Below are 15,851 nucleotides of genomic sequence, written 5' to 3' on the forward strand. Positions count from 1 at the left end.
GCTCAGTCACACATTTGGTAATGTGAGAAACAATAATCCTGTAAAACAGGCAGAATACAAGTAATATGGCTAGTAACATTAATAAAGTCATAAGTATTTATGCTAAGAACTTCTCTTATGTGCAGGCTAGTATCTCCCCAGGTCGTCTAATCAGTCTGTTCTTCACTAATCGCTATCTTTAAGGGAAATGATATATTGGAATTGTACATAAAGTTCACCAAATATGTCTGTACACACAAGGATTGAGAAAGGAATGTTATTTTCTAAGGAGTTATATGGTTGGCACCAGAAGAAAAATTGATCTTTATGGTTGAGCAGGTATTTCTGCCATTGGGGACGTCTGGTTAATGCATAATGCAGATGCACAATGCACACTAGAGAGGAAGAAAACCCAAACTGGCAGAGAAATTTTTTAAGTTTTTCTTGTCTTGCCTTAAAATGTGAATGTTTATTTCATCACTGGGAAAAGAGTGAATCAAAGACATTTGAGTTTGAACTCCAGCTCCACACTTACTATTTTGTACGTTACTTAACTCTCTAAGCCTCAGTGTCTTCCTCTATAAAATGAGAATAATCATCCCTTCCTCAACTGGTTAAATAAGAATCAAGATAATGTACATAAAAAACTTAGCATAGTGTTTAGTACATTAAAAGCACTCAGTGAATGGTAGCTTTTTATCACTGCTCAGGTTATTGGGTTTTTTAAAATATTTATTTATTTATTTATTTTTGACTGCGTTGGGTCTTAGTTGCGGCACGTGGGATCCTTCACTGGGGCGTGTGGCCTTCTCTCTAGTTGTGGCACGCGGGCTCCAGAGCGCATGGGCTCTGTAGTTGCAGCACTCAGGCTTAGTTGCCCCTCAGCATGTGGGATCTTAGTTCCTCGACCAGGGATCGAACCCGAGTCCCCTGCATTGGAAGGCTGATTCTTAACCACTGGACCTGAGGTTATTGTTGATGTTGTTTTTGTTTTTATGTTTAAAGTAACCAACAGACTAGAGGCATGGGTTTTCTCAAAAGATGACCAGACCCCTAGTAACCAATATTTAAAAATCATTCTTTCTTGAATCTAATTATTGCCACAACTAAGTAGTAGTACTAAACTGAAAGAATTGTTTAATTGTACGTATGGTGTTAAAAAACAAAATTCAACTGTATAAATTTTAAAGATCTTACGGACTTTATTCAATGATTCATGAATTGGGCAGCATCCCACGTAGCAGATAGAAAGGAGCTCTGAGGAGCTGTACAATGTGAAAGACCTTTATAGGCAGCGGGCCAAGGAAGTTATAGCTGAAAGCAGATTGGTTGTGGCAACGTTCACCTTCCTTTCGGGCCGGGATGCAGGGGTCTATCAGAAAGATTACCTCACTAGTGCTGACCAGGTGAGTCCATATTGCCTCGTTTAAGAATCCATGTCTGGGAGAGGCTGCAACTGTAATAAAGTAAAGTATTAAGTTTGGGTTTAGTGACATAGGGCTTAGCATAAGTGACTCCCTTTGGGGCCTGTTGTCTTGTTTTTAACAATGGGACTATCTTTAACTTTTTTTTACCAAATAAACCATTCTAGGCGAAGGTCCATACAGATGGTTCAATTTCCCCTTTCAGTTACAAGACATGTTATTTCCTTTTCCTAACAAGACATCAAATAATTAACTAATACTTGCCTCTTATGTCCCAGGGGCCATAGCCACAGAGATGACCTCTTAGTATTATTCGTCTCATTTAGCCCTTAAGCTTCAAATTGTGGTCAAGGAAAGCTCCAAGATTCAGAGTTCTCCCTTGAATTCTGAGTTTTCTCTAAGGAAAACCCTCAGAAATTATTTCTGTATTTACTTCTTAGAACTTGATTTTCCTTTTACTGAAAAGTGTCAATACATTCTCTATTGCCTTTTTTTATATATATATACTTTTTTTTTTTTAAGTTTTTAAAATTAATTATTTATTTATTTTTGGCTGTGTTGGGTCTTCGTTTCTGTGCGAGGGCTTCCTCCAGCTGCGGCAAGCGGGGCCCACTCTTCATCGCGGTGGTACGCGGACCTCTCACTATCGCGGCCTCTCTTGTTGCGGAGCACAGGCTCCGGACGCGTAGGCTCAGTAGTTGTGGCTCACGGGCCCAGTTGCTCCGCGGTATGTGGGATCCTCCCAGACCAGGGCTCGAACCCGTGTCTCCTGCATTGGCAGGCAGATTCTCAACCACTGCGCCACCAGGGAAGCCCCTCTCTATTGCCTTTTAAGAGCTAGCACCTACCAAATGCTAAGCATGTGGCAAATATTGTTTTTTGTCCACTACACAGATTAAGCCCCGTAACCGGCATTACAGCCCCTATGATGTTGGAAACTGAGTAAAGTAACTTGCTTGTGGTCATGCAGCTGGTAAGTGGCAGAACTGGATCAAAATCCAGGCAGACTAGCTCCATGCTTTTAACACTATATTGCTTCTTATTAATTTTTTCTGCGAAATGTGTCTCATGTTTACCCCTTTCTTTCCATCCTCACTGATACCGCATTAGTTCTGAGACTCTCAGGATGTCTTAGCTACATTATTGCAATAGCTTCTGAGTTTCTCTGCTTCCAATCTCTCTGATCATCTCTGGGTATCACTGCCAGGTTAATTTTCTTAAAACACTGGTTTTATTGTGTCACTGCTCTGATCAAGAAACAACATTTTTTTATTGTGGTAAAATATATGTAGTATTTATCATTTTAACCATTCATAAGTGTCCAATTCAGTGACATTAAATACATTCACAATGTTGTGTAACCATCACCACTATCTATACCCAAAGCTTTTTCATCGTCCCAACAAAAACTCTGTACCTGTTAAACAATAACATCCTCTTCCCCTGGCTCTTGGTAACCTCTAGTCTACTTTCTGTGTGTACAAATTTACAGATTCAAGAAACTACATTTTGCAAACCGTTATCTTCTACTTTTTCAGGTCTATCCATAATTTGACCACAATCTATTTAACCTTATTTCTTCATATTTTCTAAATACACATTCTCCAATCTAATATCTGTTTTCTTGACACTCCGTTCTCTCAACTATTGTAATTATATCCGTAGTTAACACCACACAGTTCAGCATGTTGAACCAGTGAGTTAGAGCTGGATTGACTCTTATAGGTTTGCTAGTGCAATCTCATTTCACAGGCTAGAGAGCTTACCAACTTGCTTGAAGTCACACACGGTGGCAGAGATGGGATTTGAACACAGAATCCAAATCTTTTAAAACTACAGTTTATTGAGCACTTACAATGTCAGACACAGTACTGAGCATTTTACATTGTATTTTCATACAAGTCTTGGGGAGACTTTATCATTATTACTATTATCATCCTTTTCTACAGATTAGGAATTCCAAATTCAGAGAAGAAATTTGCTTACTCTCGTCATTCTCCTGCCTTCTCTTAATAATTAAGTATATAATAATTAAATATAGACTTGGATTTTTCCATGTACATGAACCTTTTCTTCTCCACAACGAGGCCGTAAATCCTATGAGAGCAGTGATCATGTCTATTCTAGCCTGGCAGAACCTAGCATCATGCTGTATTCACATTGTTCGGTAAATAAACATATGGATAAACCAGTTGGTGTGCATGGTATTTGGGAGGATTTGTTCCAATCTTGGCACTATATTTTAAATACAAAGGATATGAGTCATGACAACGGCAACGCAAATCCGTATAATGAATGCAAAAGTGTCCTGATATCATCACAATGCTGGCACAGGGCTGACACTCATGAAACTGCAGTTGCCCCATCCTGCGCTTCACAATTTACAAAGCCGCACCTCAAAAGTCAGTTTTGGGTTCTGTCCTTCAGCTCCGCGTCGGTGCCATTGACAACTGCGGAGATCGGAGCAGGATCGGAGCCGCTTGTGTAGGTGGTGACTGTTGCTTCTGACGCAGGTTTGGGTTTTCTTTGGTTTGGAGTTGACATTTCAGCTAGGCTACCTCTTGGTAGGCGAGACCTGAGTTCTCTGGGTGGCTGAGGTGGCACCGTGGGTCAGCCCCACCCCTCTTTCTGGTATTTGGCCCAGGGTTCCCGCAACACTCAGCCCCGCACAAAGATGGCGTAGAGACCAGGCTGGGCCAATGGGGAGTGGCGTTGCTCCCGGTTGCCTACGTAACAGCCAATGGGCTGCGGGAATTGTGCCCAGTGCGGCTGCCCGGGATGGCGGCGTCAAGTGCGGCAGGCACTGGAGGTGGTGGCGGACAGGCAGGTGGCAGGGGCGAGCCCGGCGGAGCGGAGGTCCGCCCCGCGTCAGGGCGAGACGGTCATCCCGGAAGGCCGAGCCCAGGTTGGCTGGCAGCGCGGGTGGGAGGGGGCCGGGAGAGTGTGGTCTGGGAGGAAGGGACTGAGGAGCCCAGCCCGAAATGACAGGGACTGCGGGAGCGCGGCTCCATACCGAGGGTTGCTGCCCCGGAGGTCCTAAACCCAGGCCTCCCGTCTCTACCGCGGGGTCCGAGGCCCGAGCCCATGGCCTCCGGGATAGAGATCGGGGTACGTGGGCGCTGTGTGCAGAGGAGATCGCAGATCAGTGTGAGCAGAAGACCCCTCCCGCCCGGGAGAGCGGACCCGGGGTGAGGGAAGTAGCGGTGCTGGAAAGCCAGAACCGGGTGGGAGAAGGAATGGGGAGGTCGACGAGTAAGTGTTGCCTTGTTGCGGTCTAGGGCTTTGTTTGCTCTGCGTCCGCCTCTATCACACTCTGGTGGAGAGACGTCCCCCACATACATCCTTGGGAAGTAGGATGCTTAAATTAGTTGATGGTGGCATCCCTACTGTCTAGCATCTCCAAACTGCTTAGGTACCACCGGGAGTCACTCGGTTGTATTAGAACCCAGCCCAGGACTTTTACTTTCTCATGAAATAGAATAGTATCCTGGCAGTCCCCATTACCCCAAGGCGTCTGGGGTTTTTCTGTTTGTTTTGTTTTGTTTTGACCTTCTTTCTGGTGTCAGGATTTTCTTCCCACTTTCTTCAATCTAGCTGTCCCACAGTCTTCCTAAATAAGACCTTTATCTAGTAGTGGTATATTTGTTTACTTTTCCAGTGGAAGGAAGAATTATAGTGAAAGAGACTTACAGACTTAAAACAAAGACAGTTATTTTAAGCTCACTTAAAATACTTTGAAAAGAACATTTGACTTTTTGTTCTAGGTCCATTACAAGCCTGATTTTTGTTCATCAAAGCCTTCATTTTCTTCTCTTTAGGATTCTAAATGCCTAAGAGCTGCTTTCTTTATAACTGAAAGAACCTTGACAAGACTGTCATACCCTGGGGAGGGTGGCTTTAGGGGGACAATGTGAAGCTATATGTAGATAGTTAAGGTGGATGCCTCCAAAAAATATTCTTAAACTGAAAATCTATTCTCTTTTATGTTAGTGTTTTTTTTTTTAATCTTCTGGATTTGGACACAGGTTACTGTGGATGCATAAATATTTTTTAACCAGTTTGATTTCTGAAATTAAAAAAAAAAAGAACAAATGGAATGGAAACAAAAGTTCTCATTCCTGTCTTCGAGTTCTATTTGGAAATGTCTGGGGCAGGAGAAAATAAAGATAGCAAGGATACAGTCTATTGTGCAGACTATAGTGTGTTGGTTTATAGGCACAAAATAGTCATTTTCTTTTAGATAAATGTTTGGATTGATCCTTTGCAACCCATCTATCAAGAGAGAGAAAGGGTGGGCATCTGTTAAGAAGCATGAATCATCTTGGCTTTGTAACTACATTCCACATGTAAATCTGAAGCCTAAACTCCTAGGCCATCTGTTCTCTTTAAAAAGATTTTTTGAATAGCTGATACAAATACTGATTTGCATTCCTTTAAAGTATTGGTTTTTTTAGTCTGCATCAGCACTGGCTATACTTTATTAAACTAGATTTGTCTCAAGGACCATGGTTACTGATAGAGTTCTTTTTGGGGTCAGTGGCTATACAGCTATTAATTAGCATGGCTAACTACAGAAGTCATAAATGAAAACCCTGATTCTGCCTCAGGCAGTGACAATATCAATTATTTGGACACATGTAGAAGTTTCAAGTCAAGTTTGTTCAACCATGGCCTGAGACACATGGAGTGTACATGTATTTCCTTTAATTAGCACTTCTAATTGTGTTCTTGGGAATGGACATCATTTTGACAAGCAGCTATTGAAGTTTGCTATATCTCCCTAGAACAAAAAGGAATGGGAATTTGTAATATGTGCTTTTGAAAACAAATGAGAGAAGATGGTGGCAGGGATAGGTTGAGGGACGATGTTCCCATTACAATTGCTGTATAACCAATTACCCCAAACTTAGCTGCTTAAAACAACCATAGGATGCTCACAGATTCTGTGAGTCAGGAATTGGGAGATGATCTCTCTCTGCTCCATGATACATCAGCTGGGATGTGGGCTCAGTGGCTGGGGACTGGAATCATCCTGAAGGCTCCTTCACTCACTCCTGGTGCCTGGGCTAGGATGATTCAGAGATGAGGACTGCCAACTGGAAGCACCAGCATATGTGACTTTTTATGTGGCTCGGCCTCCGCTGAGCATGGTAGCCTCAGGATAATCAGACTACTTATGCGGTGGCTCAGGTCTCCAAGCTCAAGTTTACCAGTTAGCAAGATGGAAATTGCATTACCGTGTATGATCTAACCTCAGAACACACCATCGCTTCCATCACGTTCTATTGGTTGAAGCAATCACATGCCTAGCCAGATTCATAAATGAGGAGTTAGACACTACTTTTTGATGGGGCACTGGCAAGGTCAAATTGTAGAAGAATGTATAAGACAGGAGATATGATCGTGAATATCTTTGGAAAATACAGTCCACTCTATTTGGTAATGAGAAGCTAATCTTTCAAGTTTCACTGGCTTCTTTGCAATATTTAGGATATATTGCCCAAGAGCTAACAGCATACCAAAAGAGTGGCTAGGTTTACAGTTGGAGGGGCTGGGTAGTACTTGGTCCCTAGATAATCCTCAAACTGGAGAAGAACTGTTCCCTTTCTTTCAAGTTCCTTCTACTGGTGGGATGCCACTGTTTGGAAGTTTCACATAGCCTTGAGAAAAAGTAAACACACAAGAGGCTGAGCCCCTGTGTAGTCAGTCTGGCTCCTCAAATTGCACTGAAATAACTCCTTCCAAAACTTCGAGTACTGCTGAACATTGAAAGGAAATGTCCTTAGCTTATCATCTTCCTGTAGAAATAATGATTTTGCGTTTATGTGTCAGAACGGTTGTTTAGTTTTAAGATTTAGTAGAAGATGTAACCATTCATATTCTGACTTGTTTTGAAGGAATTAAACAGCTCAGATTTGTGCCATAAGCTGACTTTTAGTTCTCTGATGTAGTTAGTTCTCAGAAGAGCTGATGGTGACCTCTAGCTATCAACATGCCTATCTGGACTGGAAAGCGTTTTCCTCTGTACTTTCGACGGAAAACTGCTTCTCTTCCTCTCATTAATGTTGTATTTGCAATGGAGTCATGTTGACCTCTACCCCAGGCATACTCTGATGCTGGGCTGATGATAAGAGGCTCGTGAGCCTGAAATTAGATGCTGACTTTGTGGAACATTGATGGGACAGAGATGGCACACCAGGTGCCAGCCACTGAGAAAATAGCCCCCCAGAGGTACTGAGGGGCATTAAGACTAGAAAATGATCCTTGTCTTGGGATACCTTCTACAATGTGAGGGACCCTGAACATGGAGCTCCTGAGTAACTAGAAAAGTGAGAAAATCCCAGTTGTACCTATGGGAGTGACTCCAAACATCACCGAAAGAGCTTCCACAAAGCTGGCCTTCATTATGGGGGTAGAAATGAATGTCTCTCCATATTTGGGTGAGAGCACAGGGCTTCTGCTCTGTTCAGGCCAGGCTGTCTTCACATCAGACCATTTCTGAGCTTTCAGCATCTGCATCAAAATCATTATGACATAGACCAAAATTAGAATATCCCATAGGGTGCTGATAAAGAACAGATGAGTGGCTATAATTTACTTTTCCCCTACTTAGTAGTTACCTCATTAGTCAAAATTGCTGATATTTTTTCAAAATGTCATTTGAATTTGTAAGGAAACACAAAAGATCCTGAATAGCCAAAGCAACCTTGAGAAAGAACAACAAAGCTGGAAGTATCACGCTCCCTGGTTTCAAACCTATACTACAAAGCTACAGAAATCAAAATAGTATGGTACTGGCACAAAAACAGGCACATAGATCAACAGAATAGAATAGAGAGCCCAGAAATGAACCCACACTTATATGGGCAATTAGTCTACCACAGAGGAGGCAAGAATATACAGAAAGGAAAACACACTCTTCAATAAATGGTGTTGGGAAAACTGGACAGCTACATGCAAAAGAATCAAATTTGACTACTTTCTCACACCATACACAAACAAACAAATCAACCCTCAAAATGGAGTAAAGATTTAAATGTAAGTCATGACACCATAAAACTCCTAGAAGAAAACGTAGGCAGTATGCTCTTTGACATCGGTCTTAGCAATATTTTTATGGATATGTCTCCTCAGGCAATGGAAACAAAAATAAAAATAAACAAATGGGACTTAGTCAAACTAAAAAGCTTTTGCACAGTGGAGGAAACTATCAACAAAATGAAAAGGCCATCTACTAAATGGAAGAGGATATTTGCAAACAGTGTATTTGATAAGGGGTTAATATCCAAAATATACAAAGAACTCATAAAACTCAACATCAAAGAATCAAACAGCCTGATTTAAAAATGGGCAGAGGTCCTGAATAGACATTTTTCCAAAGAAGACATACTGATGGCCAAGAGGCACATGAAAAGATGTTCAACATCACTAACCATCAGGGAAATGCAAATCAAAACCACAATGAGATATCACCTCACACCTGTCAGAATGGCTGTTATCAAAAAGACAACAAATTACAGGTGTTGGGGAGGATGTGGAGAAAAGGGAACCCTCGTGCACTGTTGGTGGGGATGTAAATTGGTGCAGCCACTGTGGAAAACAGTATGGTGGTTCCTCAAAAAATTAAAAACAGAACTACCATATGAGTGGAAGTGGAGCACTTCCACTCCTGGGTATGTATCTGAAGAAAATGAAAACAGTACTTAGAAAAGATACATGCACCCCTATATTCATTGCAGCATTGTTTACAGTAGCCAAAATATGGAAGCAATCTAAGTGCCCATCAATAAATGAATGGGTAAAGAAGATATGGTATGTGTGTATATATTATATATATATATATATATATATATATATATATATATATATACACACACACAATGGATATACATATATATATATATATATGAATACTACTCAGCCATAAAAAAGAAAAAGAATGAAATCTTGCCATTTGTGACAATATGGGTGGACATAGAGGGTACTATGCTAAATGAAATAAATCAGAGAAAGACAAATGCCATATGATTTCATTTATACGTGGAATCTAAAAAACAAAAAAAATGAATAAACATAACAAAACAAACAGAGTCATAGATACAGAGAACAAACAGGTGTTTGCCAGAGGGGAGGGGGTGGAGAGATCAGAGAAATAAGTGAGGGAGATTAGGAGGTACAAACTTCCAGTTACCAAAAAAAAAAAAAAAAAAAAAAAAAAAATGGAAAGAAAGAGAAATAGGGATTGCATTTTAAAAAATATGTCAAATGATTCTATTTGTCTCTGTTTATATTTATTGGTGTTTTGGGTATCTTAACTCCCTTCTTATAGAATATCCTTGAGTATAAATATTCTTTTACCACTCATATGAAGCTATACCTAGCCAGTCTCCAAATGTTACCGGGTTGTTTTTGTTTATCCTATGATATATCTGTGATAATCATTCCTGCTCCCATTACCCTGTTATTTCCCTAGTTCAGGCTTTATGATCTCATTCCTGGGTATATCAGTTAGCTTTTGCTAGGTGTGTTATTACACACCATCCCCAAAACATAGTGGCTACAACAACCATTTCTTTAGTCCGTGATTCTGTGGGTTGGTAATTTCGGGCTGGGCTCAGGAGGGCAGCTCTTCTAGTCTTGCCTGAGCTCACCCATGCATCTGTGGTCAGCTGGGACAGCTGCTCCCCGTGGCCTCTCACCATCTGGCAGACTAGCCTGGGCTCATTCATGTGGAGGCAGAACAGTTCCAAGTGCAGTAAGAGAGCAAGCCCAACAAACAAGTGCTTTTCAAAACTCTGCTACATCACCTTTGCTAATGTTCCATTAGCGAAAGCAAGTCAGATAACCCACCCAAATCCAACAGGCAGAGGAATAAATAAGCTGCCTCTTAATGGAGGATCTGCAATGTCTGCAAGGGCATGGATGGAGGGAGAACACTTTGTGCCCATTTGTACAATCGACTAAATGATCACATCTCCTGCCTTGCAGCTTTTCTGGCTGTAGGCTTCTGCTGTTCCAACCCATCCTGCTTCCTTCTGCCACATTCATTTTCCTTAGACTCTGCTTTCATATTTCGTATTATAACCCCCAGAGGTTTCTTCTTTTCCATACCTTATCAGCTATCAACCCTTCTGCCTAGCTTTCAAAGGTCTCCTTAAGCTGGCCTGACCCTAAAAGCAGAGCACATGGTACAGGGGAAAAAGAACTAGCAGCAGTCAGGGGAGGCATGGGCACGAGTTCCATCATCATCATTGTTCACTAACTAGTTTTTAACCTCTTGGGGTCTTCTGTTTTCTCCAAATGTTTCTCCCTCCAAAATGAGGGAGTTTGGATTAAATCTGAGAGGTTCTTTTCAGATTTAAGATTTAGGTTGGGTGTACGTAGGTGAATTTGTTTCCTGTTACTCCCTAAATAAACCTTCAACTCGAATAAGACCCAGCTTCTTAATTCGCACTGCACATGTTGTGTTTACATTGCTTTGTGCTTTCATTCCCCATGTTTTCTCAGTCTGGCATTGCCCTTTGCGTTCTTCACTGCTTGTTTTAAATTCTGCCCATCCCTTGTCTTTGTAATCTCTGCCATCCAGTTTGGCACTTAATTATATTATCTCTCGTATTATTCATTGTTTCAGTTGTTAGTCTTATCAGCTAGATTATAAACTCATCGAGGAACGAGACTATATTTTATACATTGACTAAGCACATGGTAGGTATCAAGCAAATATTTACAGATTAATCCTAAATTTCCATCCCAGGTCTTAGAAAATTGGAACCGGCTGAAGACCTTTAAGACAAGTAGGAGGATAAGACTGCTTGGGCAGAGGTGGCGATGATGGTGCTGGTGGTTGGAGAGGGGGGGATTTTTGTTAAATGTACTCGAGGTAGTTTACACTTACCAGGCTGGTAGCCTTTAGAAGGTATCTATAAAATTGCTTTACAGGCCTTTCCTCCAGCCATCCTATGACACTGGTTCTCCTCTGCTTATTTCTTGCAGTTTTCATCCTTCTGTAAGCTGTCACCATGACCCTGACAAAAGGTTCCTTCACCTACTCCAGTGGGGAGGAATATCGTGGCGAGTGGAAGGAGGGTGAGAGGACCCGTGGGGAGCATCCAGTGATGAACACTTCATTTGGCTGAAGGACAAATACATCAGGATATATAAGACAACTTTATGAGTCTTCATTTCTAACTTCTAAAGCCAAATAGTGCCTTTCCTTTATTTGATTTTAGGATTATAAATAAAGGAATTGGAAAATGCTATTGTTACTCCAATCTCCAGAAATAAGTTAAATTTTCCCACTTCTAAATTTAAAGTGTTTTAACACTCTTTTTTTTTTTTTTTTTGCCATGCCTCGTGGCTTGCAGGATCTTAGTTCCCCGACCAGGGATTGAACCTGGGCCTATGTCAGTGAAAGTGCCGAGTCCTAACCACTGGCCTGCCAGGAAAACCCCCAACACTCTTTTATCCTTTAGTGGTATTACTTGGGAATTGTTTTTATAAATGCTAACGTACTCAGCAGAGCAAAATGAATTATTTTTAGGGCCCATAAATTGCAAAGTACAGATTCATTGTAATGACTTGATTCTAGTGAATCTTAAGGAAGAAATTAGGGCAGACACTCAAGAGCAGATGACATTCATTGCCTTGAATTTCCTGTGACAGCTCATTACATTTGGAAGTATCTATTCACAGGAAGGGCAGAATTCCTCCGAGCCTGAGGCTATACAGGAAGCACTTGAATGATGTTCAGTTTGGAAACAGTCTGGCCACTTAAAAGTCTCATGGGTCCAATCCTAGCAAACCCGGAACTGCCGCGAGGAGACTTGACTCTTTATAGTTGTGCCAACGAAGAGCAGTTCACACTGTTTCCAGATGTGTCATTCTTTTCATGGTAGATCCCTGCAGCTGATGAATTTTTGAGCCTTGAGAGGAGAAATTGTGCACATGGGACGTGACCTTGCCTCCGTACATCCCCAGCCTTTTCTCCTGCCTCCCAAACACCTACTGTCCCCTTTAACGTGACCTTTTAGAGGAGAGTCTTCTTGAGGCTCTGCTGGGCAGTCTCTATCCGCCAAAAGAACGCCCTTGTACTGGAATGGCATTGCTGCTTCTCCAGTACCTTGCTCTGTTCTCTGGTCAGTTCAGTGGGTAAGCACAGCCCTATCGATGGAGCAAAGCTCAAACTAGTGTTGCCAGTCAGGCTGTTAGGTTTGCCCAGCAGCTTCATGGTGTCAGAGGGTACTTTAATTTTTTCTCAGAGTGTCAAGGCAGTTAAGTGTTGAATGCTCCAGAGTCAGTCTGCCAGCTGCATTTGCTGTCTTGCTGTACCACTTAGTTGCTCTGTGATCTTGAGTAAGTTTTTTTATCTTCTCCTTGCCTTGGTTTCTGCATCTGTTAATGGGAATAATAATAGTATTGGGCCTACCTCCTAAGGTTGTTGTGAGGATTAAATAAGATGATAAATACAAAGTGCTTAGAAGAGTGACTGGCACATAGTGAAGGCCCCGTAAAGTTAGCTACTGTGATTTTTATTTAAATTTTTTTTAAGCTATTGTGATTTTTCAGTGCTCTCTTATCTTCATACTTGGAGAGACCTGCTCCAAATCTGTTGGTTGTGACTTAAGAAGGGAAGATCTTAGTAGCCAGGTTATTACTCTGGGTAATAGTTCTCTGCCCTGCTAATGTCACTCCTTCTCGTCTTTCCTTTGTGGATGGGGTGATGCAAGGCAAGGGATGTTGGACTGTGAGAGGGGACCCTGAAGCTGCCCCATCCCAACCTGACACCTGTCTTCTCTTTGCTCAGGCCGCAGACATGGTTTTGGTCAACTGATGTTTGCAGATGGTGGCACCTACCTGGGCCATTTTGAGAATGGGCTCTTTAATGGCTTCGGGGTACTAACCTTCTCAGATGGCTCGAGGTGGGTACTGGGTCATCATTCCTTTCTCAGCCTTAAACTAGGGAAGGGAAGTTCTGTTCTAAAAGGGATAGTGAGAAACATCTGGTCAAACCTGAGCTTGTCCCGGGCCCTCTGAAAACAGGCAAGGAGTAGCGTTCGTTCTTTTATTGGTTACTTTATAAATGTATCTAAAATTTGAAATGGCAAGAAGGTCAGTGACCTCCCACCCCACCACTGCCCTCTTAGGTTATTTCCTTGTGATTAGAGCCTCGTATCATACACACTGTCTGACCCTTCTCTGCTGGGTGGGTGGGTGGGAGCTCTGGAAGAGTGGAATCAGCTTTGCTCCTTGGCGTTGATAAACCCCACATTTGGTGTTGGCAGCTGCCTGACTCAGTTATCCTGAAGGCTGACATCTCGTGTTTCTGCAGGTATGAGGGGGAGTTTGCCCAGGGCAAGTTCAACGGCGTCGGAGTCTTCATTCGACATGACAACATGACCTTTGAGGGGGAATTTAAAAACGGCAGAGTGGATGGTTTGGGTAAGTTGCGGCCCAGCAGGACAGGTGACTGAGGCGAGCATAAATGGGTGGAAGGGCACCTTTGCAGCTTTAATTCTCCTGTGGATGCCCAGCGATGCATAGTGACCAGGCGCCGATGCCGGGTCATCGGACTCACCAACAGAGTACCCAAGGGCTGCAAACTTTTCTCTCCCTCGGCCTCTATGTAGCAAGCAGACCTCCCAGCCACTAATGCCACCGTCACACCCATATTTTCTCTGTCCCCCTCAAAGGCCTGCTGACTTTCCCTGATGGTTCTCACGGAATACCCCGCAACGAAGGTCTGTTCGAGAACAACAAGCTTCTGCGGCGCGAGAAGTGCTCGGCGGTGGTTCAGCGGGCCCAGAGCGCCTCCAAGTCAGCCCGGAGCCTCACCGCCTGACGCGGCGCTGCGCCCAGCTGACAGCAACGCCCCGCCACCTGCTGGGGGTGAACGAAAGAATCCGATGCGAGAGGAGATGAGAACGACCATAGAGCAGAAGTCCCGGGAGGGGCCCCGTCACCTGCCAGGCAGGGCTTTGGTCACAGAAGGTCTGAGGCTCGGGCCGCTGGCCTTGAAGCAGTGGTACCCGGTGTGCCCTGCCCTTCTCTCGCTCGTTGGTACTCTCTGTCCCTAACACCGTGGGTCACCCGGTGCAGACCTGCTGCTGCCTTCTACTTCATTTTCTGCCAAGTGATACAGAGTCTCTCCCTTCTGCCTCTATTTGGGGCAGATGATCCCCGCCCCAGATTAGGGCCAGTGCTCTGTGCTGCCCTGGAGAAATAAGGAAAACGATAGGAGTGGCTTAGACAGTACAGCGGTCCTGTGAAAGTCAAGGCCAGAGCTTTTCTGTATGTTACCCCTGCATTCGCTTCTGGTTGGCATCATGGCCCCAGGCCTTCCACTGTGTCTGACCAGACTGGTCCTCGTGTCTGCTTATTGCTCCTGTGAAGGGTTCAGTGAATGCTATTTCCCTCTCCCTTGACTTTACAAGCAGATAATTTGTGCTCCTCTCTCCTTCCTTAGACATGCGAAAGGATCCCTTTAGTCAGAAAGAAACCGATATAAACAGTTATCTTATAACTTGTATTTATAACTAACTCCAGGGCAAGGGCAGATATCTGTGGGTCCCATCAGGCCCTGTCATGGAGTGAACTAAATCCTTAAGGATGGCTTGGGCTGACACAGCTTCTTCCCAGTGGACCAGTAGGTCAGACCCACCTCAACCCCTTGGGGTTCAGGTAGAATTGGACCCATCTTGGGATGGCAGTGAACTAAAAGAGCATTTGTTTCACTGTAACTCTTCCACCATGAGCCTTGGCCATCAGGCCTAGGGATCAGATCTTGATCGACTGGATCCCTGCACAGTTCATCACAGAGGCCTCCAGTTACCCTGCGACCCAAACATGCACCCCCCAGCCCCTTATCCTCACACTGAATGTCTCCTCAACAGCAGATTGTGGTGGAAATTAGAGCCGTGTGCCTCTATTTATTCTCTGAATTGTACTGTAGAAACAAGTGTTTATGAGGAATAAACAAATCACCAGAACTGCCTATACTTAGTTTTCTTGACTCTCTTGCTGTACACCCTTATGAATGTTGACCCATTTGCTGTTTCTAAAAGTTAATTATAGATGGGGGCTTGAAACTGACACTGCACACTTTACTACATAATATCATCTAATTCTGCAAGGTAGGAACATTAAAAAAAAACACACACAAAAAAGCCAGGCAGGCTCAGGTTGCCCAAACTAGTAAGTGGCAGAGCTGGGTGGGATTTGTATCTGGGACTTTTTGACTCCAAAGCACTTTCCACTGAACTCCTCATCACCTTGAACGTCAGGGTGCCCAAGTCCTGAGACCATTTACTGTCACACCTGCTGGGTTACCTCAGGCAAGTCTTTCTCTGAACATTCACCTTCCACGCTAACCCATTCACTTGCATGATCTTATAAGCCCTGAGAGGAAGGTACCGTTATTATCCCTGTATTACAGATGAGGTTCAGGGCAGT

At 43.2% G+C, this 15,851-nt stretch overlaps 1 protein-coding gene across 2 annotated transcripts; it reads left to right on the forward strand.

The window, feature by feature from the left end:
• Window positions 1-4,176: 4,176 nt before the first annotated feature.
• On the forward strand, window positions 4,177-15,393 carry MORN4 (MORN repeat containing 4). Of its 2 annotated transcripts, none has more exons than XM_059900215.1 (5): window positions 4,177-4,308; window positions 11,397-11,489; window positions 13,207-13,321; window positions 13,732-13,841; window positions 14,093-15,393. In XM_059900215.1, exons 2-5 carry the CDS (start codon window positions 11,423-11,425, stop codon window positions 14,239-14,241), a joined length of 441 nt encoding a protein of 146 aa, XP_059756198.1. In that variant the 5' UTR covers window positions 4,177-4,308; window positions 11,397-11,422; the 3' UTR covers window positions 14,242-15,393. The 2 variants fall into 2 exon arrangements, with proteins under 2 accessions (XP_059756198.1, XP_059756199.1); XM_059900216.1 differs by lacking the exon at window positions 4,177-4,308 and adding an exon at window positions 4,352-4,511.
• The last annotated feature ends 458 nt before the right edge of the window (window positions 15,394-15,851 follow it).

This window comes from Balaenoptera ricei, chromosome 16 (assembly GCF_028023285.1).
Source record: "Balaenoptera ricei isolate mBalRic1 chromosome 16, mBalRic1.hap2, whole genome shotgun sequence".
NCBI lineage: Eukaryota > Metazoa > Chordata > Mammalia > Artiodactyla > Balaenopteridae > Balaenoptera > Balaenoptera ricei.